Here is a 27,902-nt window from a genome sequence, read left to right as displayed (position 1 = left end):
AATTTGTCTATGACCCAAAAGGGTATGGAAGAGGTGAAGGGAATAATGGTCTACTGGGTAGGGACCAAGCTCCTAACAGGCACAGTAAGCAAGGTGTTGGCATATTAGAGAACAACTGTCCAGGAATATCACTTCTGGGTCCCATCTCACTACTAGGATCCCAGCGAGCAGGGCTGGGCCTGGGGCACATGAAGTTTCTCTGGGGAAATGCATCTCTAAAGGGCAGCTAGATGGCTCCTTGGATTGAGAGTCAGACCTAGAGACCAGAGGTCCTACATTTCAAACTGGCCTCAGAGACTTTCTAGCTGTGTGACCCTGGGCAAGTCACTTACTCCCATTGCCTAGCCCTTACTGCCTTTCTGCCTTGGAACCAATATATAATATTGATTTGAACACAGAAGGTAAGGGTTTTAAAGAACATTAAAAAAAAAAGAAAATGCATCTCCATTTGGTGTGTGGTGTGTGTGTGTGTGTGTGTGTGTGTATGTGTGTGTGTGTGTGATGATCACAGGAAAAATCAGTCTTGATTTACAGTCATCCAGGCTGCAGACAAAGGCTCAGTGAAGTGAATGATGCTGATAGAATGAAACATTGTGGTGCTGCGGGGAGATGCTTGGACTGGGAGTTGGGAGATCTAGCTGGAGTGGCTCTAACTAGCCAACATTGTAATCCAGAGCAAATGATCTCTTCTCTTGGCTTTAACCTCCTCACTTGCAAAATGAAAGGGTTGGACTCAATCACCAGCTGAATATTCGACTCCAGTGGTGCTGACCCATTCTATAGGATAGAAAGGAAAATCTTCGGGACCTGGATCAAGAAAATAATCTCATAGAGATGGTGGATAGTCAACACCTAGCTACAATGCACTTTCTATTTTCTCTCTTTAGGGACAAAGTGGGGGCATTTCCAAGTGTAGGTGGTCTCTGGATTTTTGTGCCTGCTGGGCATCCCTTTGCTTAAAACCTTGTTTCCTCCTTCAGTTCTGAGCTCTGCAAATATTAGATGTCCAGGGAAAGAAAAGGCATTATGGGACAGTTGGGAAGAGCTAGTTGGAGAGTTAGGAAAATTTTGATTAAATTATGTTTGATAAGCATTGGAATTGGAATCAGAAAGACCCGAGTTTGAATCTTACCTTAGAAGCTAGTTGTGTGATGCTGGGCAAGTCATTTAAATTTCCCTTGCCTCAGTTTCCTCATCTATAAAGGAGAAAGAATAATAAAGCTTCATCTACTTAGTACTATTTTGAAGACCAAATGAGAGAAGATAGGGGAAACATATTGTAAACCTTAAAAGTGTTTTCACTTTCCGATGAATATCTCTAGTGCCTTCTCTCTGAGACAAACATATATTGTTATTCTTAATTTTTTTACCTTATTGTTTTTGTTGTTATTTTAATCGAGCTTGACTCTTTGTTGACCCCATATGGGATTTTCTTGGCAAAGATACCGTAGTGGGTTGCTAGAAGTTTTCTTCTTCAGCTCATTTTACAGATGAAGAGACTGAGGCAAACAAGATTGAGTGATTTCCTGAAAAGTCATACAGCTAGTAAGTATCAGAGGTCATATTTGAACTCAGGTCTTACTGACTCTAGACATGGCATTCTATCTATCTACTGTGCCACCTAGCTGCCCCTACTATTATTAGTTATTAATAATTGTTAGTTATTTTGATGCCAGTTGTGTGACCAAGAGCAAGTCAGTGTAACCCCCAGTGCTCCAGACAACTCTTAAATTAGAGATTGAGTTCTCAACCTGGGTCAGTAGAATGAATTTTTAGACCAGGAATTCCTCAGAGATTAAACCTCACGTCCAGTCCAATCCCTCCCCTCCCCACTTCCACTCCCCTAAGAAAGGGCCTGGGGATGGCACAACAACTAGCAGGAAATAGAGTCCCAAGCTAAGCTTGTGTAAAATCGACAAACATTTGAAAGCTGGTGATGATTTGGGATGATAAATGAGCTCATTTAGTCCTAAGTGGTCCCCATCAGAGAACCTCACTGAGTACTCCATCCCTTCTGCTAAGTCTATGGAGTGAGCTGATTGTTCAGTGACCCAGGCTTGCTTCAACTCTGGGGAATAAGAGAGAGAGAGAGGGAGGGAGAGAGACAGACAGACAGACAGTCAGAGACAGAGAGACAGAGACAGAGAGAGATGAGAGAATGCGTGAGAGACAGAAAGAGACAGAGGGACGGAGAGGGAGAAAGAGACAGAGCCAGAGAGATAGAGGGAGAGACAGAGAGAGATGAAAGAATGCATGAGAGAAAGAAAGAGACAGATAATGGGAGAGGAGGGAGAGGGAGAAAGAGACAGAGAGAGACAGGCAGAGACAGACAGAGAGATGAGAGACAGAAAGACAGACAGAGACAGAGAGACATGCTGCCTGGGAACTAGGGTCTAGTGCTCAGTAAACTTCTGGCAGCCAGCTTGTCTGTGTTACTGCACTAGACCTTTTCACCCAGGATTCCAAAGTCCTGGAAATAAACACCCGCCTTCCTAGTCATCAGCCTTGGCCAAACCTGTAATGAAGAGCATATGTTCCTTCTTGGAACCTCCAACTTGATTCACAAATACTGAATCTGAGGCTAGGCTTTTGTATTTGCCAGTGAACTAAAGTAGAGTCAGACTATAGAAATGTCTATCTTTTAAGGAAATCCTTCAACCTTCCTAGACCTCAGTTTTGTCCTCTGTAAAATGGGAGGTGGATTGGATTAGGTGGCCTCTGGGGTCCCTTCCATCCCTGGCTCTATGGTCTGTGATCCTTCTTCATTAAGGAACACAATTCCAGAGAGCCAGTTAAATGTGGCATTGTCAAAGTCCAGGGTCTTTGTCCTCAGGCACTCCAATTCTTTTTAGTCCTGGGTGGTCCTGGGTGGTGAGTAAACTATCTCCTCAGCCTGCCCAGTGAGAATGCCTCTCTGAACTCAGCAACTACCTGCTCGTGAGGACTGCTCTACTGATGTGGGGTCCATCTTTTTCCCAAGATGGAGCAGGAGATCACCATTAATTCAGTTATCATTCATGGTTATTCTGGGGGATGATTAGTTTATACGATAAAGAAATGCCCAATCTGATATTGACTCAAGCTAAGTGGTAAATCATTCCCCAGTTTAAATGGTAGATCCTAAAGATTTCAGTCTTCATGGTGGAAGATGACAACTCATCCAAGAAGTAAATTTCTCTAATTAGATGTCAGGAATTTCTTTTCTCCAGTGTTTGTTTTAAAACTGGATTGATCTTGTTAGGTGCTGTGCCTGGATTTCTGGGAGCACTGGACAAGTCCCAGCTCTGAGGTTTCTGTGAGTTCTCATACCTCAGGGCTCTCTCCTCTGCTCCAAGGAAGAAGATGGGCTGGATCCTGATTTATTTGAGCCTAGGAGAGTTTCCTTTGAAAAGTGTTCCTTTATTTGGCCTGACTCCTCTAGAGAGGAGAACGGCTCAATTCCTTAAATTTTAAATCGTATTCCATAATCATCATAGAAGGCAAGATGCATTCATAACTTCCTGACTTATAGTCTTTGAGGGCCAGAAGCCTCAGTCCTCCCCAAATATGCCAGATGTCATCTTCTACCCTTTCTCAGGTCTGATACTTAGGAGAAAGTCAAAGTTCTAGAGTATATTTGGGGGCTTGAAATCCATCATAAGCCAGAACTCCAGACAACAAATCCTTGTGAGGTTGTTCCTCAGGGCCTTGGCCTCTCTTAGAGTTTCACTGATGCAATATTCAGTTTCCATAATGCCCGAGGCTCTAGACCATAATGGAATGTGGCGCCATTTTCTAGTATGAAGTCATTAAATCACCCATTGGTGAAGTCAGTCTCCACTGGTATTCTTCTCTGGAAAAAGTTCAAATAGCTACACCCATTGGGTAACATGGCTCTAATTGCCAGTAAATGCAGGGGCTGGGCACATGTTGGCCCTATAATTTGTTGGCCTATAAAGAGAGGTGTTCGTCTAATATAAACAGAGAAAGACTTTAAAGAAGGGCTTACTTTCCCCTCCAGTGAGTTAGGGCTATCTGAGGTGGGGGTTATAAACCCCCATTAAAAGGCTACAAAAATGAGTTACCATTGTTAGAAAAGCCTATCAGGTCGATGAATGCTTCTACCTGTCAAAATAAAGAGATGTTAGTTATAAACCCCTGGTCTCATAGTCTCCATTAAGTGAAAAAGTAGAAAAGGTTTCATCTTTCCTTGGAAATAAAGCGCATTCACCTTCTTCCTCTAGCCTTTCTCATCCTCTTCAACCCCTGGTGACTATTGTTATGGTGACTATTGGGTCACTGATGGGTCAACTGGGGTGACATGCCCTCCAGAGAACAATGTAGATAGCCCCACATTTTGGCCCCCTGGTGTCTCTTTGATGGGAAAAGGGAAACTAGTCCTTTCTTTCAACCCATGGATAGAACTATGTGTTTGTCCCTAGTCAATTTTTCCTTGGATTTGGCCCAGCACTTGAACCGATTGATTTTATTAGTTTCTGATTCTGTCCCCCAGCCTAATAGCTATCTGTCCTTCCCAGCTTGTTGTCACTTTCAGATTTAGTAAACATGGAATAAGAGTCATTAATAAATTAACACTTTTTTTATCCTTACTTTCTGTCTTAGTAACAACTCTAAGGCAAAAGGGCAAGGACTAGACAAATGAGCTTAAGTGACTTGCCCAGGGTCACACAGCAAGGAAGTATCCAAGATCATATTTGAATCCAAGTCTTCCTAACTCCAGGATCCTGGTGCTCTATCCACTGTGCCACCTAGCTGCCCCTATATTTCGACCAAGAATATAAAACCCTGTGGTGTTTTAGAGATCCTTCTCCTGTCCCTTCTCTCTCTCTCTCTCTCTCTCTCTCTCTCTCTCTCTCTCTCTCTCTCTCTCTCTCTCTCTCTCTCTCTCTCTCTCTCTCCACACACACACACACACACACACACACACACACACACACACACACACACACAATTCAGGTTGCCTTTATTACATTAAGCAGCCAAGAATGACCTTCCAAACCCAGTTGTCCAATTCTAAACCCACTGATTTCTACTATGGTCTTGCTCATGTCCCACCATCTTGTCCATACAAATTTCATAGGTAACTTTGTTGACTTCCTTGCTAAAAATCCTTGCTAAAACCTATGTTGTTCTCCATCTCTATCACTCTGCTAACCCTCTCTTTAAAAAGGAATCAAGTCACATGATTGTAAATACCTAGTATGTACCCAGAACTAGGGATACAAAGAAGAAAAGGAAACAGCCCAACAATCCTCTAGAAGCATGCATTCTATTGGAGACAATAAAATAACAATCTAAGTAAACACAAGATACATGCAGAGTAAATACAAGATGATTTCAAGGCTTAAGGGACATACTAATAGATGGGGAAACCATCAGGGAAGATCTTATGTAGAGTGGAATTATGGGGGGCGGTGCTTGTTCTCCCATGAATCACTCTAATGAGCAGATAGGAGACTTGGTAAGATGCTGGAAGAGCTCATGTGGCTTTATTCAGGAGTGGTAAGGTAAGGGAGGGAGCACTGTCTAGAAAGACCTCTCAGTAGCAGTGCCATCAGGTGAGGGGGGTAGAGAGGGAGAGGGAGAGAGACAAAGACAGAGACAGAGAGACAGAGACAGAGACAGAGAGACACAGACACAGAGACAGAGAGAGCATTGTCTAGAAAGACCTCTCAGAAGCAGTGGTCATTGATGCTCAAATTTACTCAGAATTTATAAAGATTCAACCCAATACTATCTCCCCATTCCCACCATCTGAGTGAGACATAATGCTTTTGTATGCTGTGTTTCTTTATCTTTTTTTTTAAACCCTTACCTTCTGTCTTGGAGTCAATACTGTGTATTGGCTCCAAGGCAGAAGAGTGGTAAGGGCTAGGCAATGGGGGTCAAGTGACTTGCCCAGGGTCACACAGCTGGGAAGTGTCTGAGGCCAGGTTTGAACCTAGAACCTCCCATTTCTAGGCCTAGCTCTCAATCCACTGAGCTACCCAGCTGCCCCCTATATTTCTTTATCTTGTTCTACCCTTAAGTTTTCCCAAAGCTTTCAAGAGTAAGGGAGCATTCCTAAGTTTGCAACTTCTCAGTTGAGTCAAAATTTAGAGCTGTCCAAGGTTGTTCAGCCGGAAACATTTAGGACAAGATTATAACTTGTAAGTTTTAAGATTTCTCTCACGAGAATTGGGTCACCCCAAATCTTTCCCATGGGAAGAAAAAGAAATGGGGGGCATCTCTTAACCACATTATAAAAGAGTATATTAAAAGTACAGACATATATACATATACATGTGAAGCTGCTTGAGGAGGGCAATTTCTCTACTCTTCAGAAGGAGAGATTGGTATCTCTTTAGTGAAAGGCATCTAACTTTCACTAATTTTCTATAGGAAGTTGCCAGTCTATGACTACTAATACTCATCAGTGTATGCTGGAGGATAATGCACAATTTCATCCCATACAGTCTGATGTGGGATGTGGTGCTTAAGCTGATTTAAGGTAGAGTTGAGGAGAGGGAGAAGGAGAGTGTACAAAAATACAGAGACTAGAGAAGAAATATCAAGTGTGGGGGCAGCTAGGTTGCTCAGTGGATAGAGACCCAGGCCTAGAGAGGGGGTATCCTGGGTTCAAATCTGGCCATAAGAGCTTCCTAGCTGTGTTACTCATGGTAAATCACTTACCCTCCATTACTTAGCCCTTACTGCTCTTTTGCCCTGGAATCATTATACAGTATTGGTTCTAAGATGGAAGGTCAGGGTATAAAAACAATAAAAACAAACCCTAAAAAGAAATACCATGTGTGCACAACAGCGATTTGGATGTTTAGAGTGCATGAAGGAGAATATGTATTAAACCTGAAAAGAAAAGATGGAGCTAGATTCCCAAGGGTTTTAAATGCCAAACCAGAGAGTTTTTGAGCTTAGAAGCAAGAGGGAGCTACAGGGGTTTCTTGTGCAGAGGAGTGACATGATGAGATCTACACTGTAGGAATAATACCGCTTTCTTAGCATGAATAGAGGATGGATTGGAGAGAGGAGAGACTTTGAGGCAGGGAAACCAAAACTGAGAAGTTTCTAGTTGACCCAGGAGGCAATAGAAAGTCACTGGAACTCTTGAACAGGGAATACCTGCCAACTAGCTGCCCTTGCACTAAGAGTTTTAGGATACCTTGTCTTAATACTCTAATGAATGCTTTCAGGTTTGCCCAGAGCTTTATAGACATTGCCTCTTTTGCCTCACAGCAGCCAAGTGAGGTAGGTGCCTTTATTATGCCTATTTTGCTGATGAGGAAACTGAGTCTCAGAGGTGTTAAATAACTTAAACAACTAGCAAGTTTCTGAGGCAGGATGTGAATTTAGGTCTTCCTTGAGCATTTAGACTACCAGTTATAATTTACCAGGCCTCTGACTATGTGATTTTGTCCAAATTGCTTCCCCTCTCTGAGATTTGGGTTTTGCCTCTAAAATGGGGAGATTTGATTTGGTAGTCTTTATGAACCAATCCTCTTGAGAGCAACTAGGTGGTACCAGGGATAAAGAGTTGAACTTGAGTTTTGGAAGACTTCAGACTTTGCTAACTGTGAGAGAGACCCTAGGCAAGTTTCAGAGAAGAGAACTGTGGGTACCTCCATTTCTTCATCTGTAAAAAAAGGGAGGAATGGACTAAGCCTCTAAAATCCTTTCTAGTTTTAAATCTGTGATCCTCTTCTGAGATGGTTCAATGTTACAAGACTAATTGCAATGCATGGGATTCTATCCCTTTTGGTTTGAAGCCTCCTTTACCCCTTGCTTGGAGGTGGGGTTGGGAGCTCACATGCTTCTGCTTCTGTGTCTGTATGTCTCCCTCCTCTCCTTTTCCTACCTCTACTCAACTGGCTTCTCAATGTCTGTTCTTTCCTTAAAAATAACTTTTCTTCTGCTTTTCTTCTCCACTGCCTCTGTCACCTGGGTAGATGACAGTAGGGAAAGTGTCTCGAGGAATAGGGGCAGTGGCTGAAGTTCTGGTCAATCTGTATATGAATGATCACAGACCCAAGACCCAGGCCGCTTCTCCAGACCGGGTAAGGCTGGCCCTCCAACCTACAGTGACTCTCCCTTGAAGCAAAGATGCTAAAAGGCCTTCATCCCCATTCTCTTCAGAACCCTGACTGCTCTGCCTTATACTCTCTTAGAAGGGTAGACTAGAGAGACAAACGTTCACCCCATTTTATCCCCCTTTGATTAGCATGTCAATGGAAAAAGTAAATATGCTCCAAAACTGATCATTTTTATTGAATCCAGAGGAAGGCAATGGACCAAACATCCCTCCCACTCAATTCATCTATTTCTCCAACTGGGGCCTCTCCTGGCTGGAATCACCAGGTACTGAATTGTTCAAAACCACTAATTTGGTTTGAGTCTAGCATCTCTTCCTTTCACCCTCCCCCCTCCTCACCCTAATTACTAAGCTAACTGGTATGTATTTATCCCCTCTCCCCCACCCTATCCTCATGGGCTCTGCAAACTCAGCCCTGAATTGCTTAATATTAAAGAACTCCAGGTAATAAACTCTCACTTGTACGGGTGTGTGTGTGTGTGTGTGTGTGTGTGTGTGTGTGCGTACATACGTATGGGGATCTTGGGTTGAGTAAACTTTACTTGCCTTCCATAAGTGACACTTTATTAGGATTGAACTAGGAAATGGCACATTTCCCATTGGAGCACATCTAGCTTGCCTTCCCTTACTTCCCTACCTTGACTTTCTCTGCCCTTCCTGTTCAGCAACATGTTAAAGTCTTGGGGAGGGAAGAAAGGCAAGGGTGTCCCTGGGCTAGATGACAGCTAATCTTGGAAAAATGAGAGCTCCTGTTCAAGTCTTGCCCCAACACATACAAGCTGTCCAATGGTGGGAAAGCTACAATTTCCCAGGACCCTGGACAGCTCTCAAAAACTTTATGTTATGAAATGAGTGACTGATCTTCATGGAGAAGGGCAGTTCTATACCAGGAGTTCCCTACTGAGAAAATCACAAATCTGGGGGGATAAAGGAGGGGTGTTTTTATTCTAAAAATAATAGTTGTAGGGGCAGCTGGGTGACTCAGTGGAAACTTCCTATTTGTGTGACTCCAGAAAAGTCACTTAACTTTATTGCCTAGACCTTACCACTTTTCTGCCTTGGAACCAGTACTTGGTATAGATTCTAAGGTGGAAGGCAAGGGGTTAAAGAAAAAGTAGTTGTAAGAAACTTGGAGAATTTAGATTTTTAAAGATCACATGAAAGGCTAGATTTGGAAAACTACATCAATGGACCATCCTGACAATTTGCTTTATAGGCATGATATTAGAGGGAAAAGACTTTTTTTCTGAGTGTCTCCATCAATTTCTGGGTACTTTCTCTGCCATCTGTAGTAACAAGTGATCATGATGTAGAGGGCTGAGCTTTGGAGTGGAGAAGCAATAGACTTGGGTTGACTTCCTAACTCTGTTGCTCCCTACTGGTTTCACTTTAGATGAATTCCTTGATTGGGGGGTTGTGGGATGGGGAGGCCGACTCAAATTCCTGAGCTATGAAGTGCAGGTGTCAGGCTAAGATGGCTTACCTCTTAAGTTCCCCATCAGCTTTATTCCCTTTTCTCTTGCCTGTGGACCACACACTACATTCCAGGACTTCTTTGATTTTTGCTGGCATTGGTAGTTGCCATTGAAGATTTTTCTCCCCTGACTGGCTGTTTTTCTCCCTCTTTCTCCTGTGTCCACAGGGATCTTTAAGAAAAGAATTCCCCCAGAACCTTGGAGGCAGTGACATCTGCTATTTCTGTAAGAGGCGTGTATACGTGATGGAGCGCCTGAGCGCCGAGGGCCACTTCTTTCACAGGGAATGCTTCAGATGTGAGGTCTGCTCCACCACACTTCGCCTGGCTGCCTATGCCTTTGATGCAGATGAAGGTAAACCCCTTCTTGCATGTGGCAAGTGCCCTGGAGCAGCCACCATACAGGGCCACATCCTAGGGAATTCCTGAGTCAGGGAAAGAGGAGGATGGATCATACCATACTGCCCATAGACTAGTGACTCTTAGGGGCCCTTCTCCTGGAAGCATCTTCCCCTAAGCCTTGGCCCTGGAACTTCCTGAGGATTTCACTTTCTCTTACCTGGCAATAGGATTACTGTTGGATTCAGAAGGGTGATGGTCTCTTTTTACTCCTGCCATGGAATATAACCATTTTACAGAAGCTTGGGCAAGTTGGTTAACCTCATAGTGGCAACTCTCTCAATCTATGTGTTGCAGGAAATATGCAACCTGCATTGGTAAAGTTTCCTCAACCAAAAGTTCTACCAATCTAGTCCCTATATCCTCTCTTTATCCCTTCCAAAAGAAGGAAGAACTGGCTTTCAAGATCACCTGTAGACAATTATTAGCTGTAGGAATCCAGAGAGTCACCAAACTTCTTGGGATTTCAATTCTTCATGTGCGGCATGAAAAAATTAGATTAGATGGCCTTGAAGGTCCCTTCCACTCTAGGTCTATGATCCCATAAAGGGTTAAGTTTAGGCATTCTCATGCCAGTTAAATCCTGTCTACAATTCTAGGGTTTTTGTTGGCTTTGTTTTTAAGTCCAGCAAAGATATGGTTTGGAGGTCACTCTCTCGTTTATGCTCTCCATATATTGGAATAGCATTTTTACAATTAGGAAGGATCTTGAAGTTCAGGATCACATCATTCTTCCCCAGTTCATTGATTTTGGGCCATTCTCCAGGGAATCAGAATGGAAGACTTTGTCTTCCAGGGCAGGTCAAAAATGCCAAAATTGTATTAGTAGAGATGGGAAGACAGTAGATTGAGTAGATCTATAAGGAGGTAGAAGAATGTTATGAGCAAAGCCATAGAGAAGGGAATAAATGGGACATCCTAAGAAAGAGATTGGATCTTCAGTATACCCATACTATAGTAGGGTCAGCTCAGTAATACAGTGGATAGAATGCTAAGCCTGGAATCAGGAAGACCTGAGTTCAAATCTGACCTCAGATACCAACTGAATGATCCAGGGCAAGTCACTTAATTTCTGTTTACCTCAGTTTCCTCATTTGTAAAATGAGATTAGTAATAGTACCTATTGTGAAGATCAAATGAAAGCATAATTGCAAAGTGCTTAGCATAGTATGAAAATTATAGAAATGTTATATATTACTATTATTATCATTAGAGTTAATAAAGAGATGGAGTAGAGTGTAGAGCTGGGCTAGTTAAACCAAGTCACACTGACTGCCATCTTCTTTAGCACAGTGCAGATCTCTTAACAAAATGTAAGCTCCTTGAGGACAGGTATTCTCCCCATATTGTATTCCCCAGAGCCTAGCATTCTGCTAGACACATAATAATGGGTCCTTTAAAAAATGATTGTTGAATTCAATTCAATCCTTTCCAAAATAACTTTCTTTTTCTCAAGTTTTAAGCTTTGCTCAGTCATGTTCTCATTATCAATGTCTCCCTCTTGACAGAGGAAGTGGGACTTGGATGATAGTTTCAATTGAATAAACATTTGGTAAGTCCCAGAAGACACAGATTAAATTCATGAGACACTTATTAAGCCCCTGCTATGTGGGAGGCATTGTGCTAGGTACTGAGGATACAAAATTAAAAATAAAAAATAGCCCCTGCCTGTCCTTAAACTTTAATAATAATAATAATAGCAGCATATGATGACAATTACATATAAATCATATCTTATATGTAACATAATTATACATGATATGCTATGTCACATAAATAATGTTAATAACTAGCTATTTATATATGATGCCTTAAAGTTTCCAAAATAGTTATATATGTTATCTTATTTAAAGTCCTTAAAATTAACTAGGGGAACTAAAACTCATTCACAGATGAATCAATGCAATGTAAATTGAAAGAGCAATAGCATGGGAGAAGCATTGCAGTGTTAGACAAGACCAATGACTTGATTTTCAAAGAAGGGATGGGAGTAGAGCCTGAAGGTTGGAGGCAGTGAGCTTGACTTTGATTTTTGACAAAATTCCCCATCATGTTATAAAAGAAATGATTCCTGGCCACCTAGAAAAGGAAACTGTGGCCATAGAGAGTCAGCAGTTACTTCCTCAAGAGTGAGACATGCCACACTAGCCCCATTTCTATTTTAGATAGGGTTACTGTACCAGAGATGAGGGAAATACTGTTTACTTAGATTTTGGCAAAACATGCACTTCCTGAAGACAAGATGGAAAGGGGAAGACTTCACTTTAGTTTAGGTAGGTACATTCAGGCTAGATTGAATGAGAGGCATTGTGGTGTTGAGGACTGAGACTGAAAATCCCTCCTCATACACCTACCTGTGAGACCCTAGGCAAGTGGAAAGTCATATCTCTTTGGGTCTCAGTTTCCTGACCTGTAAAATGAGAGAGTTGAACTCGACATCCTCTAGGGTCTAAAGCTATGATTTCATCAGTGGCCAAACACAGAGTAACCATTAATGTTTCAAGTCAGCTGGGAAGGAGACCTCCATTACAGTGTCCCAGAGTTTAACCTTGTGTTAAGTATTTTTATCAATGAAATGTAAATTAAATATTATCTTCCCATTTTTTCCCATTATTTACAGGGAAATTTTACTGCAAAACTCATTTCATTCACTGCAGAACCAATAGTAAGCAAAGGAAGAGACGAGCAGAACTGAAGAGACAGGAAGAGGTAAATGTGTGTGTGTGTGTGTGTGTGTGTGTGTGTGTGTGTGCATGTGTGCATGTGAAATGCCTCTAACAGAGAGGAGTCAGTGTTCTTAATTGGAAGGTATTTCTCTATGACCCTAGAGCTAGCCAACTCAAAGCTATTTCAGTTCACTTGAAAGCAACCCTGAGAGGAGATGGAGCAAGTGAGATCTATTACAATCATTGTTCTAAGCTTTTTGGGGTCTCTAGGCCCAGACTGAACTCAAATGCTGCCTCCATTCAGCTTCTAAGAAACCATATATTTGATGTTCCCCAATAAATGACTTTGCATAAACAAACAAACAAAAAGGAAGAGGCTTGAGGACAAACCCTCATGACATATCACTTTTCTGTATGTCATTCCCTTCCCTGGCCTGTGTGAAGTTGTCTTGTTGAAACAAGGGCAAGGTAGGTAATGAGGGTTAAATGACTTTCCCAGGGTTACACAGCTAGGAAGCATCTGAGGTCAGATTTGAAACTAGGACCTCCAGGCTCTAGATCTGGCTCTCAATCCACTGAGCCACCTCACTGCTCCCTTTAATCAGTTTTCATGAGTTTTATGAGTTAAGAAAGGTCTTCAAGTGTACACTTTGCAACCCTTGTTGTAGTACCTCCTTGGGCTTCAGCTCCATCTTTAAAATGAGAAGATTGGACTAGATGACCTCTAAAGGCTATGTCTATGAGTCTATAGATAGTTTAATGGTCCTGTTGTCAAAAGGACAGTTTTGCCCAGTCAATCCCATTTTCTCAGAAGGGTCTCAAGTGGTTTGGCCCAAGCGCCATCTTTCTTCAATGGCTCTATGGACCTTCCATCTGTCAGAGTGTCCCCTTCTGCGTGACTCAGAAATCAACAATTCTCTTTTTTTCTGTTTCTAAGGAGGAAGCACAGGAGAAACAGCAAGAAGTCAAGTGGTCAGACCCTTCCCCTGAAATTCTCGGTCCTGCTGTCAACAGCCGAGAAGCCAGCCCTCCAGGTATCATGACTTCCTTCTTTAGGAAAGTGCTATGCTGGCCCATTAGGGCAACAAGGGATCTGCTTGACATTCCCAGAAGCCTCTGTAACGGGATATCTGGGTTTCTGCATGAGACCACCCTCCATATCAGGGACAATGCTTACAACTACTGCTATATGTATGAACTCCTGAGCCTCGGGCTACCTCTCCTCTATGTGCTTTTCGAAGTCCTCACGGACATGTACAGAGAGTCAGAGTCCCCTCTCCAGAGTGTGCACGATTGGGTGCAACGATCCTTCTGGATCAAACTTAGTTGAAGTGTCTCTTATTGTACTCTCTATTTTCTCCCCCAATACATTCTCTTCCAAAAGTGCCTGTGATATTCCAAAGTGTAAAATTGCAGTATTTGTGCAGTTTGCTAGTGCTCTGAATTTCAAACAAACTCTTTTCAATCAAGTTAGATTCACATGCAAAGAGTCCATCCACCCTAGCGTTGTCCAGTGGACACAGCAGAGGTGGATGTCCTCATGTCACCAGTGTGTGGGACTTACATGAAGGATGTTCTGATAGCTTTGTATTCTTTTTTACCATGATCATGAGCCATATTCTGGGTTTACATTTCAAGATTGGATAAACAAGACAGAACCTTTTTCTAAGAATTTTGTTTTTTGTTTTTGTTTTTGTTTTTAATTTTAGGATTGCGTAGGCTTGACAGGGGTAGGGGGAAGGAGGGTGTTATATTGGGGAACGGGGATTTGTCACTTGGGTGTTTTTAGCTTTGCTGTAGATGACAAGGTTTACTACTTGTGCAAATGATGATGGGAGATTTTTAAAGCAGCACCTCATAAATGAACACACCACCTCCTGGCCAGTGGTTTTCAATTTGCTTGTCTTCACCAGGGAGTTATGAAAAATACTCCTAAATCTTAATCATTGAGGAATAAGAACTGGGATGAGCAGTTTGTAATGAAAACAATGTGGCCCAAGAAGAACTCAGTGGGCCAGGAGCAGTCCATTATTCTCTCAGAATTAGAATTTGCTTTCTTCCCTGTTTTGACTTGAAATACTAGATTTTTTTTTTCAACTCTCCAAACCCAAACGTGTCAGTGCATAGAAACAGCAATTCAGTTAATATTGCAGGGACTAACATCCCTGCAGGTACCCAGACATCCACCAGCATCATAGTGAGGAATTAACCATATATATTGAATAACCATATATAGCAGTACAGACAAAGAGGTGGAACGGATGATTTTTTCTACAAGTTGCACTTGACCCTACCTGCCCACCTCTTATCCCTGAGAGCAGACTAGTTAGGGACAGGGGTCAGGCCCTTGGCTCTGAGGGTTTGGATATGAACCCCAATATCCCAGGTGCCTCCTATTAATTCATCCTTTGAGACACAGACCAGTTGGAAGTGGAATCATCAGTCTTTGCGGGCAAAGAACTGAGAAGCCAAACCCCAGCCTTATTGCTGAAAAGCAAATGGCAGCCCCAAAGCTGTTATACATTGCAGAACCTGTGATACATGCTTACAGATGGTACAATGCCTGGTAGCGAGCTCCTCTGTAGGCAGTACCTGACCTTATTTGCAAGGAGTTACATTTACAGGCAGCGTGGTATAAAGGAGAGAGTATTGAATTTGGAGTCAGAGAGAACTAAGTTCAAATCCCACCTCAGACATTTTACGGGCTGCTTGAGCCTACATGACAAGGGGGCCTCTCAGGGCCTCAATTTTGTCATCTATAAAATGAAGGGGTTGGATTTGATGACATAGAAGTTCCTTTCCCTAAGTCGATGATTATCACATCATATCTCCTTAGGGAAAGAACGAGGATGTCCTCTGCTCTGGAGGAAACCTTAAAACACTGTCTCTATAGAAAAAGAAAGGTATGGAGTTGAGGTAATTATTCATTAGTAGGACTCTTGCCCATCAACTCACTTGGGAAGAAAAGGGCTCAGGGCCTCAACTACATGTTTTAAGCTGGCTCTCAACATTGCCCAATCTATTTGGAAAGTTGCAAAGCCCCCGTGGTCAATTTTGCCTGTGTAGACATGGTACTTGGTCTACAGTAGACACTTATTAAGAACCTGTTAATTGATTGATTGGGTCTCTTTCTGCCAAGTCCTCTCCCATACTCATTTCTCCCAGTCAAGGATGCTGCTCAAAGCCAGTAGGGTTTTCTTTTAACCCTATACCATAACAACTCCTGTGTGGAGACCTGGAAAACATTGCAAGTTTCCAAAATGAGAAAGCCTAGTTGACTTTCTTGGGTCTTTGAGAGTCTTCTACAAAGTCCATGGCTAAGTATTAGAACTCCCAGGGCCTTATAGAGGGTAATAACCCTCTCCCAACTGATGAAGAAACGGTTCTGTTCAGTTTTCATGAGGGCTTCAAAGGGCTAGTGAGGACCCTTCCCTTGACGCACATTTGGAAGCTACCAAAATCTCCCAGCAGTTTGGCTTAGGGATTTCAAAAACTGGTCATTCTCAAGGGGGCAACGCACATACATGTCTTGAGGCTACAATGCTCCTTGTGACTTTGATCCATAACTCCATCTTGAATATCACAGTGTGGTTGAAGTGTGTCAGAGATGGCTCATTCCCAAGGGTTTATTTTTTCCAGGAGTCTCATTTATAGCAATAAAAGGGCTATTCTAAAATGTCACCTACTGAGCCAAATGCAGAGATGGGTAATATTGATGTAGTGGTAATGATAAGACCCTGTAAAATGTGCTCACTCCAAGAAATGAACCTTCCTGGTGGAGAAGCAAAAAATATTCGTGATGAATTCTTGGGGAGGGTTGTGTGTTTTAGAATTCAGAACATAGGAGGGAATAAGTAAAAAAATCAAAAAAAATTGCCAAATCAATTCCAGAGGGACATTTGGTTGACATTTTCCAACTACCACATGCTGGTATTAATAACAGGAGATTTTTATCGATCAGTAAACATTTGGTAAGTCCCTTCTGTACACTAACCCTTGTGGCAAGTGGCTGGAAATACGAAGGCCAAAAAGTGAGATACTCCCTGCCCTCAAGGAGCTTCTATTCATCAGAAAGGTTCGTATCTTGAAGAAATAGTAAGGTTTGACTTGGAGGAAATTTCACTCTTCTAATGATTTCCAGCATTTCTAAACCTCTTTGTCTTCTCCACCCCCAACTAAACTCTCTCTTCTTTCTCTCTTTCCGATGTCTCACTGCTCTCTTCAGTTCTTTACAACATTCCAGTGTTACCACCTATCCTTGGCTGACACCCTCCTGCTCAGAGGTGACTGGTCTTCTTGCCAATTGTGAGCACCCACTGTTAACCCCAAATCTGCTTCAAGGGCAGCTTTGTCCCTCCACCTCTCTCCCAAGTGTTAATTTGAACCGACAGAGTGCCTCGTGTTGTAATGAATGAATGTTGGGGTGTGGCCAATTAATAGCATGGTACCAGGGTGGGATTCCAAACCAGTGACTTGTTTTGGAACAATGCTTCCCTTCCCCAGTCCTTCTGGCACTGCATGATGATGTTTCTGCATGTTTTTCAAATCCAGCTAGCCATGTTCTAATACCATAACCTACCTATGTTCCCTGAAGGTACTAACTCCACCTCTGTGAGACAGGGCCAGTAGTGAGTTCTCCACCATTGTTCAGGAAGGTCTAGCTTTTTTTGAGAAGCCTCTGTTCAACTGTAGAAACAATTTTTTTTTTCCTGACTGAAAACAGGCTTGAATTAAAAGACTTTTGCTGTCTTTGACCAAAACTGTTGGTGACTTTTCTGTAATTATATATAGATATATATACCAGCCAAGAAATACACTATAATTTGAAGCTTTGTTAAAAATAATGGCAGTCCCATCTTAGCCATCTTCTTAAGCCACAAAAGGGGCCTTGGGGACTTCATGTGCTTCCTTTATGGTCACAAGGCTTTGCCAGGGATGGATGGAGCTTTCCACCATGGATCAGAAAGACTAAGATAGCCCAGGAAGCTTAGTCTACAGCAGCAAGTCTCAAAGGCTAGGGATATGCTGTCAAGGACACAGTCAGGCTATGTCTGGCAACAGCTGAGCTAAGGAGCCTGGAAGGTCCACAAAAGGCCTTACAAAAGGCCATTTCCCTGCCAATGTACTTGTTTGTGATAGCAAAGCATCCTCTGTGAATGTATTCATTTTGAAATGAATTAAGCTGTTCTCTTAAAGACAGAGAGCCAGGTCTTCCTTAACCCTGCTTTGTTGAACATCTGTCCCTGCCTGTCCATCCTGGGAAGTAAATCACTGTTTCCAAGGTCCTTTGAAAGCATGCATGTTGGCCCTGGATGGGCTCTTGGCCTGGCTCTGCCTTTTTAAACTGTCAGCTGGTGCTACCTTCCTCTCATTTATCTTCCGTTGCAGAGTCTTCTTCTCTCTAAAGAATGCCAACCAAAGATTCTGTCCTCCTCATCTGCAACCTTTCTAGCTTCCCAACCTTCCTGTGACACATTTTGTGACCTTTGGTGACTTTGAGACATGTTCTGTAATTAACTGTTCACACAGAACCCTGTATTTTGCACATCCTGAACGTTGTTTAGCTTTATTTATGGTATTTGATGCTGTAAATGAAAATAAATGTGGTTCTTTGTAAACCTCAGTGTTTCCTCTCTTCCTTTTCAAGTGGGATTTTTTTTTCTAAAGATGTGGATACGTGGACTGATTCTGGGCTTCAACCTTCCCTTAAGCTGCTAGGGGCATCACCTGTCCTTGCTGGGACCCTGGACTCTTGGGGCTATGCTGGGGCATTTAACAAAGGAAATATTACCTTAAGGTAATATTTGGGCAATGTTGCCAATGTTCTCAACAGGACGCTCTGCTCTCTTTCCTCATATCTTATCCTTTTCCACTATCAACAATGGGCATGCTATTTAATTAGTAGTAGATCTTACACTCTCTTGGTGTTAGGCTCAGCAGAGCCATCTATGTCCAGGTTATATCAGTAATTGGCCTGGTCCCATCACCACCCCACATATGCTATTAATGTTCTTTTGATAGGCCATGTTATATATAACATGTGTGTCCATTATAACCAACACTGGTTATGGAAATCTGTACTAACAGCTGATAGTTTGATAGAAGGGCAAAGATTAGCTGGGAGCAATAGACAATTCAGATTCAAGATGGCAGGTTTGTGTCATTCTCTCTCTCATCTGGGTCCCCCTCCCCAAGGATTATTAGCAACAAACCCTCAGTTCCCTGTGCAGTTGAAATTTAATTGGGGTTCAATGTACATACTTTCACTTGATTTTTTAAAAAAATCAACTTCATGAATGCAGAATGAGGAAACTATGACCAGCCAGCAGTTCACGTGAAAGGAACTGAGTGTTCCTAATGGATTGCAAGCTCAGTCAGATTCAATAGCATGGCATCAGAGCCAAAGAACATGAATGGAATATCTTAAGCTTTGTTAGTGGAAGTATAATGTTCCAGATGAAGAAAGTGATAGTTACCTCCTACTGTGACCCAAGTAGGAGTGGTGAGGGAATGACCAATCTCATCAAATTCTTATAGTTCTACATTCCAAGGGGTACTAGAGCTGAGATGCAATTGTTAAATTTTCAGTGTGAGCATTTGTATCTTAGAAATCAACATCTGATTTATTGTTTTGTTGATTATTTAGACTTCAGAAAGTGATAGAGGAAATACTAATACTTCAGGTTAAACTTACAAGTGTGTATGTAGGGTGTGCCTTTTTTTTTTTTTAAAGAGTTGATTGTTAAAAGTTTACTAGCAGGTACCTGCTCACAGGTATAGAAGAGAATGAGATAAGAAATTAGACTCAGTTTCAGGATGGTACTGTTATAAAAAGGCAGACATCTGCTTGATATAAAGGAAAACTACTTAACAATGAGAATTGTCTTAAATGGAATGGAATACTTTAGGAGGCAGTAATGACAATTGAAAGGGAGACTGAAGAATCTCCCAAGAATTCAGTCATTTGGGGAAGCTAGGCTACTTCTAGATAGAGAACCAAGGCTGAATTTGGGAAGACCTAGGTTCAAATCTGCCCCCAGATACTTCCTAACTGTGGGCTAAGATCTGGACAAGACTTTGGGCAATTCACTTAACTCAAATTGCCTAGCCTTTGTCCTTCTGTCTTAAAGTTGTTACAAGGACAGAAAGAAATTATTTTTAAAAGTTGTCTTGTGCAATTAGATCTTTCCACCCATAGGAATGGGAACCTGTCAAATCTTCCTCTGATTGCTTTCTATGGGTATCCACTTGGATTCGTAGGGAGATGTGGACCAATGGAAAGAGCACGAGTCTCAGAATAAAAGAAATTGGTTGTCCCAGAGCTACCACTAAGTCTGTAATATTGTAAGAATTAAATAATATAATAATACATGAAAGGGTCAGGGAAAGAGAAGGGAACAGTCATTTATATAGCACCTACTACATGCCAGGAGCTTTACAAATATGTCTCATTTGATCCTCACAACACTAAGAGGTAGGTGCTGTTATTATTTCCATGCACAGGGAATAGATGGAAAATATCTAGACCTGAAAGATGAAACATCTTTGTGGAACAGCCAGGAGGCCAGTGTCACCAGGCAATAACATGGCAGGGAGTAAGAAGCTACATTATGAGGGGCTTTGGTTTTTTTTTAAGTTATTAAGGGATTTGATTCTGGAGGCAGTAGAGAATCACTGGAGTTTATTGAGTAGGGGGAGAGACCTAATCAGATGAGTTTTAGGAAGACCACTTTAGTGGCTAAATGGACATTTGATTGGATTGGGGAGTGACTTTGGAGAGACAGACAGACCCTTTGGCAGGCTATGGCAGCAATAGAGGCAGGAGGTGATGAAGACTTGCACAAGGGTGGTACCAGTGTTAGAAGTAAGGAGACAAACTCAGGAGAGGTGGAATGAATGGGGCAGGCCTTGGGAACATTTTGGATATGGTGGGGATGAAAAATAGTGAAGAGTCTAGGATGATTTCTTGGTTGTGATCTTGAGGGACTCATGCCTTCTACAGTAATAAGGAAGTTAAGAGGTGAGGAGGGTTCAGGGGAAAATGATCATGAGTTCCAGTTTGGACATGTTAAGTTTAAAATGTCTCCTGTACATCCAACTTAAGATGTCTGAAAGGCTGTTGTTGGAGAGGCAAGATTGGAGGTCAGCAGAGAGATTGGGGCAGTTCAATTCATTTAATCTGATTTGGAAAAGCAGTTCTGTTTTTTTAGGAAGATTTGACAATCATAAGAGCTCATTTTTAAGTCCAGGTTGCTATTCACTAACCCTGTGACCCTGAAGTTATTTACTCTTGAGATTCAGCTTCTGCCATATTTAAACTGGGTGTAAAAACCCTGCCCTCCCTGCCTCATAAGGCAGTTGAGGTAATAGATATGAAAGTATGGTAAATGTGAAGCACCATACAAAAATGAAGGGAAAGGGTCCCAGTGGAGGTCTCCTCTTTCTAGGTTAACCAGGCCAGGATCATAGAAGGGACCATCTAAGAAGAGTCTTCTAGTCTTCCCCCCACACACATACTCTTTGCATCCTGAGCCCCAGAGGATGCTGCGATTTGCCCAGAGGTACCCAGTCTGTAAGATAGGATTCAAAACCAGGATCTTTGGCATCAAATCCAGTGTTCTTCCTTTTTTTTTCTTCTATTGGATCAAATTACCTTTTTATTATACTCCCCCCCACCCCAAAAGAGAATACCAATATTCTTGGTTTTGAAAAAGTCATGAACAATATACATTCATCTAGTTAATTCTTTTCTTAAAATCAGAAGAAAGTGAGCAAACCCAACACTTCAGTCTGTATCATGGATCCAACCAAAGGCTTCCATGGGGCCTGCCTGCCATCATTGTTTAGATGTCTCCCTTTTGAACCTGATCACTCCCCAAACCCTGATCATCAAGCCCTAAGTAAGATTCTTGCAGCCCCTCAGTCCAGTACACAGGGAAGCTTGGCAGTGTTTTCTTATCATCTTACCAGTTCTATGAATATCCTACTTGGTTCTATTCTATGGAACACTGGGACCTTCCCGAAGAATAGAAGAGCACCTTCCCTTGGATTGAGAGGGTATGGAGGGTTAGGGAAATCAGGGTCTCAATCCATGCCTCACTCTGATGACAGCTTTCCCTGGCTGGTGGCTTCTCAAATCCAGAAGCATTGGCTATCACCAGTGTGACTCAGAGGGCTAGCTTGATCAGTTGTGTATAATGTAATATGGTGGAACCAGCCCTGGGCTTAAAACAATGAGGCTAGGAGCCGAGAGGAAAAGATTCAAATCCTAGCTCTGCCATTTTCTAGCTCTGTGACCATGGAAAAGTCATTAAAACTCTTTGCCTGATTTTTCTGTCTTTAAAACAGGGTTGCTGATTGACTTCCTCTATCTCACAGAGAAGTTTTTTTGAGGGGAAGCCTTGGAAATGTGAGCTGGAATTTGACTTTTGTTCTTCTGATTCTGAGTTCAAGGTTCTTTTCATTCTGTACAAAACAGAAATGTAGCAATTGCCCCTCATATGAGAGGAAAGAATGGGGACCCCCACAGCACTAGGGCGATTAGAAGAAGAGCTCAAACTGTTTTCAATCTTGCCTTTTTTCAGGGATCCCCAGAAGACAGCAATCCTAGAATGACCAGGCCCATCTTTCTATTCACTGTACCACCTAACATAAGAAGGAGATCTCTGATAGCCTTCTCACTGAGGAAGCCAGACATTGTGTAGCCAGATAGCAAAACTAATTTTGTAGGTCATCCCAGTCTGAAGAAAATTTTAGGATCAGAGATTTCAGACCTAGAAGAGACCTTCCGTAGCACAGAGTAGAAACCATCATAATTGCTACCATTTTGTAGATGGCCCATGGAACACAGAGAGGTTAAGTGATTTGCCCAGAGTCTTATATCTAGGAAATATTTCAAGTGGGATTGGGACCCAGATCTTCATCACTCCAAATCTAGGGCTCTATCTGCTATTCATACTTCCTCTCAGTGTTTGGAAGGCCTCTAGCCCTTCACTTTCCTCAAGTCCCATTGGTGCATTGGCAACATTGACTATAGGGTATCAGTTGAGTATCTTCACAATTTGGGAAGTTCCAAGTATATAGTCAATTGGACACTGCCTCAGCAAAATGACTGGCTTCTGGAGATAAGGAGTCAACCAGAGATACACTGGAGAATCATAAATTCAGAGGTACAGTTGACTTTAGACATCAATCTAGCCCAGCTCTTTCATTTTGCATATGTGGGACCCAGCCTAGAAAGAAACTTGTCTAAGGACACACAAGTAATAAAAAGCAGAGCCAGTCCTTAACCCAGGTCCTCTCAACTCCAAATCCAAGGCTTTTTCCCATACCACCATATTGTCTGAGGGTGATTTTACCAGTTGGTGCTTTAAAAAAAAAAAGGCTTAAAGTTCAAATGAAATTGAGTATCAGTCCTTCATACCACCCTGCCTGACCACACCTATGCCAAGCTCTTTTTTCCCCACTAGTCATTGAGGCAGAAGTGGGACTACACCAACCCCCCTCCTCAGCTCTTTGTCATGGCCTTCCCTTCCTGGCTGCCCTCCATGTCCCTTGCCATCTGAATTCATCAAGAATTCTATAGATGTATTGGAGAGGTGGGAGAACTATAGGGAACACATAATGACATTTACCTTGGTCCCAATCTCACTAGGGGCAACCCTGCCCAAGTAAGGGTTCTTGCTTTGTAACATTAGAGAACCCCTTCTTCACTTCTCCAACTTCCCTTGTCCTTGGGTACTAGGGCTCAAATATTATATTTTAGAAACTTTGTCTTTTCTTTGTTTCTTTCTTCCTTTCTTCCCTTCTTTCTTTTTTCTTTTCTTCCCTTCTTTATTCCTTCCCTCCCTCCCTCCTTTCCTCCCACCTTCCCTTCTCTCCCTCTTTTTTCCTTCCTTCCTTCCTTCCTTCCTTCCTTCCTTCCTTCCTTCCTTCCTTCCTTCCTTCCTTCCTTCCTTCCCTCTTCTGTCTTAGAATAAATACTTTATATTGGTTCTAAGGCAGAAGAGCAGTAAGGGCTAGGCAATGGAGAATAAGTGATTTACCATGAGTAACACAGCTAAAATATATCTGAGGCCAGATTTGAAGCCAGATCCTCCTGTCTCTAGGCCTGGCCCTCAATGCACCTGAACCACCTAGCTGCCCATGGGTTCTTGTCTTTCAAAGGGGGTAACTGTAAACAGGCAGTCATGGGCATTGATCATTTTAAACAGAAGGACACCAGAGGGCATCAGTTTCTTTTTGTATCTCTGAGAGCAGGAGGGCTGCTGCACTGTAACATTGGCAGCCCTCACATTTTCCCTTTGAAAAGAGATGCATCTGTTTCCAACAAAGGGAGAAAAAAAGACAGCACTTGGGCCTCCAGGAGGTGTCAAAGGGAACTGGGGGGAGCTGGCATCCTTTGAGTGCCCTGGAAGTTCTCTCTCTGCAAATTTATTCTGCCTGTGGGTTGGTAGAAATCAGTAGTGAGGGAGACAGCATAGTGTAATCACTAAGGCCCTGGATTTGGAGTCAAGAAATCATGGGTTCAAATGCTACCCTACATACCTGCTAGCTATGTGATTCTGGGCAAGCCACTTAACCTTTCTGTGACTCAGTTTGCTCATCTATAAAATAAGGGGACTGACCTCAATAGCCTCTAAAATCCCTTCCAACTCTAGAGCTACCATCTTATGAAAGGTCTTGTGGTACCCTCCTCTGGTTTAACCTTCCTCCTCTCTTTTCTGAGGAAAGTGCCTTTGATTTTAGACAAATATTTAAACGTCTCTGAGGGCAGGGAAACCAGAAACAAGAAGTTAAATCATTCATTTGCTCAGAGTCAGATGGCTAGTAAGTGTCTGATAAAGGATTCGAACCCAGGATTCCCTTTCTCCAAGCCTAGTATTTATTTTAGCCATCACATTTAACTGGTTGCCCTTAATATCAGTACACTTCTTGCTCTCACACATAAAACTCCTTTAAATATGTATATATATATATGTATACATATACATATATATATAAATAAATTTTTTCCATCGATACATGATTCATGTTCTCTCCCTCCCCTCTTCCCTCCCTTCTCCCAGAGTTGACAAGCAATTCCACTGGGTTATACATGTATTTTCAGTCAATACCTGCTTCCATTTTATTCATTTTTATAATAGAAGGATCATTTAAAACCAAAATTCCAAATCACATACCCATATAAACAAGTGACAAATCATGTTTTCTTCTGTGTTGCTACTCCCACGGTCCTTTCTCATAGGTTCCTCAGAATTTTCCTGATCATTGCATTGCTTTTAGTAGCAAAGTCAATCACATTTGATCATCCCACACTTTTCAATTTCTGTGTACAATGTTCTGCTCATTTCACTCCGCATCAGTTCATGTAGTTCTTTCCAGTTTTTATAGAAATCCTCCAGCACAATAGGATTCCATCACCATCAGATACCATAATTTGTTCAGTCATCCCCCAATCGAAGGACACCTCCTTATTTTACAATTTTTTGCCACCACAAAAAGTGCAGCTATAAATATTTTTGCACAAACAGATCTCCCCCCCCCCTTTTTTTAAATCTTTTTGGGATACAGACTTAGTAGCAATATTACAGAATCAAAGGACATGAAGTCTTTTAAAGCCATTTTGGCTTAATTCCAAATTGCCCTCCAGGATGGTTGGATCAATTCACAGCTCCACCAGCCATGTATTAGTGTCTTAATTTTGCCACATCCCCTACAACATTTATTACTTTCCTTTGCTGTCATGTTAGCCAATCTGCTAGGTGTGAGGTGGTATCTCAGAATTGTTTTGATTGGCATTTCTCTAATCAGGAGAGATTTAGAACATCTTTTCATATAATTATTGTTATAAACATTTTTTTCTTAAAAAAAAAAAGGTAAACAGGACTAAGTGACTTGCCAGGGTCACACAGCTAGTAAGTGGCTGAAGTTAGATTTGGACTCAGGTTTTCTAGACACTAAGCCCATTGCTCTAACCACTGTACCACCTAGCTGCTCCTACAATAAACTCTTTTTTTAAACTGTAAGAGTTAAATTAATGTCCTATGCCATTACCTTACATCTTAGAATCCATGCTAAGTATCATTTCTAAGGTAGAAGAGTGGTAAGTACTAGGCAATGGTGGTTAAGTGACTTGCCCAGGGTCACACAGCTAGGAAGTGTCAGAAGCCAGATGTGAACCCAGGACCTCCTGTCTCAAGGTCTGGTGCTCTATCCACTAGCTGCCCCCCCCCCCGAAGCTCTTTACATATGTATATATATATATATATATTTATAAAATAGTGACTATATAATTATATAAACATATAATTTTTCCTGGGGAGGGGGGAACCATAGTGAATGCAAGTTAAGGTGACTCTTCTGAAACAGGAGCAGAAATCTAAGGTAGGGGGAACTTAAGTGGCTCAATGAATTGCATGCCAGACCTAAAGCCAGGAAATCCCTTACCACTCTTCTGCCTTAGAAGCAATACATACAGGGGGCAGCTGGGTAGTTCAGTGGATGGAGAGCCAGGCTTAGAGTCAGGAGGTCCTGGGTTCAAATCTGGTTCTCAGACACTTCCTAACTGTGTGACCCTAGACAAGTCACTTAACCCCCATTGCTTATCATTTACCACTCTTCTGCACTGGAACAAATACATAGTATTGATTCAGATATGTAAGGTAAGGGTTAAAAAAAAGAATATACAGAATTAATTCTAACATGCAAGTTAAATTTTTAAAAAAGAAAAGAAAAGAAATCTAAGGGGTAGCCAATCCCATGCAGCCCAGACTTCTAAGGGCATCCCACTAAAGGTGGTGCTCCCCTGGGGGACAGCTCTGTCTGGCTTACCGGTTGGCAGGGGCCAAGTTTATAGCCTGCCCACTTTGGACTTTGGATCGCTAGTGTTGATTCTGTGGGCCTGATTGGCAAAGGTAACAGTAAAATCCTTCTCCCAATGCTACCCATATCTGTGCCCTTTGTTCTGTGGTCTCTGCCCCATTTTAGTCTGTGCCCATGCCCATAGCTAAAGCAAACACTCTTGTTACCCAGGAGAAACTCCTGAAATATGTTTCCTTGAAGGAGGCCAGGAGTGCATGATGAAGTCTGTAGAAGGGGGGGAGGATGGGTAGAGAGATAAGAGCCACAGAAAGGAGATGGAGGATCTCATGATGGCTGCAGAAGGAATGGAGAACCTGTGATGAGTATGATGGGGACAAGCCTCCCCCATCTTCTAGTGTGTCTCAAGGCCCTTCTCTTTTTTAAAAACCCTTACCTTCCATCTCAGAATCAGTACTAATGATCAGTTCCAAAGCAAAAAAGTTATAAGGGCAGGTAATTGGGGTTAAGTGACTTGGCCAGGGTCACCCAGCTAGGAAGTGTCTGAGGCCAGATTTGAACTCAGGGACACCCCTTCTCTTGATATAATCTTGTGTACCTGCAGGGCCAAGGCAACAAAGGTGTGGGATCCCAAGGTGAGCCAACTTTTCATTGCTTTGTCTATTTAGCAGATTTTCTCCTCTCAGCAGATGAGCCAACTTCCCCTAAAAAGCCAAAGAGCATCTCTGGACCCTGTGATGCGGATGGCCAGAGGGGTCTGTTCCCTGCAGAATGGACCTCTGTGAAAATCGGCCCCAAGGGAGAAGGGAATGAAGATGACGTCCTGGCCATTTGTGTCATGGTCACCAGTGATGGCAGCAGGTTGGTATGTCCCCACAGGGAAGTGCAGTCAGGATTTGGGATCAAGCCATCCCCTCTGCTGGAGGACAGGGAAAGTCCCATGGCTGTGGGTCTCCTTATCCCGTGGTGGTCCTCTCCCCCCTGAACAGTGAGTCACTCTGTGGACAGTGGGTGCAGGTAGTCCCCTCCTTACCTCACGTGAGATAGCCTGCCACGCCATTCCCAGGCTATTAGTGGTTGACCATCTACCACTGCTGACAATGTATCAGTGGACACTGTGTGTGTGTGTGTGTGAGAGAGAGAGACAGAGACAGAGACAGAGACAGAGACAGACAGAGAGACAGAGAGACAGAGACAGACAGAGAGACAGACATACAGACAGAGACAGAACAGCATTGAGTTTGGAAGTAAAAGAACTTGCCTTTGTTTTAGTTAATCATAAATTGTCCAATGACTTGTGACTTATTTAGCAAAACTACTGCTACTTCTTAGCCTTCTCCTTCTCCTCTTCCTTCCCCCCTTCCTCCTTAAGAGATGCAATAATTTGCCTGAATTCATATATAACTAAATGAATGTCAGAAGCAGGATTCAAACCCAGGTCTTCTGGATTCCAAGT

The 27,902-nt window shown here is 42.4% G+C and overlaps 1 protein-coding gene across 23 annotated transcripts in view; it reads left to right on the top strand.

Moving 5' to 3' along the window:
* Window positions 1-27,902, top strand: part of MICAL2 (microtubule associated monooxygenase, calponin and LIM domain containing 2) — a 272,089-nt gene that overhangs the window by 160,425 nt on the left and 83,762 nt on the right. For 4 of the 23 annotated variants that reach the window (XM_056802073.1, XM_056802069.1, XM_056802070.1 and 1 more), the window contains 4 exons: window positions 9,729-9,915; window positions 12,580-12,668; window positions 13,563-13,659; window positions 16,851-18,243. In XM_056802073.1, coding sequence (XP_056658051.1) covers window positions 9,729-9,915; window positions 12,580-12,668; window positions 13,563-13,659; window positions 16,851-16,891 — 414 coding nt within the window. In that variant the 3' untranslated portion in view covers window positions 16,892-18,243. Of the gene's footprint in view, window positions 1-7,943; window positions 8,052-8,271; window positions 8,353-9,728; window positions 9,916-12,579; window positions 12,669-13,562; window positions 18,244-27,114; window positions 27,308-27,902 lie in introns of those variants that run through there. The other 19 variants (XM_056802063.1, XM_016423434.2, XM_056802058.1 and 16 more) reach the window with 14 other exon arrangements.

Source organism: Monodelphis domestica, chromosome 6, assembly GCF_027887165.1.
Source record: "Monodelphis domestica isolate mMonDom1 chromosome 6, mMonDom1.pri, whole genome shotgun sequence".
NCBI classification, from domain to species: Eukaryota; Metazoa; Chordata; class Mammalia; order Didelphimorphia; family Didelphidae; genus Monodelphis; species Monodelphis domestica.
The sequence above is the reverse complement of the archived record's forward strand: the minus strand, read 5'-3'. Positions and strand labels throughout refer to the sequence as shown.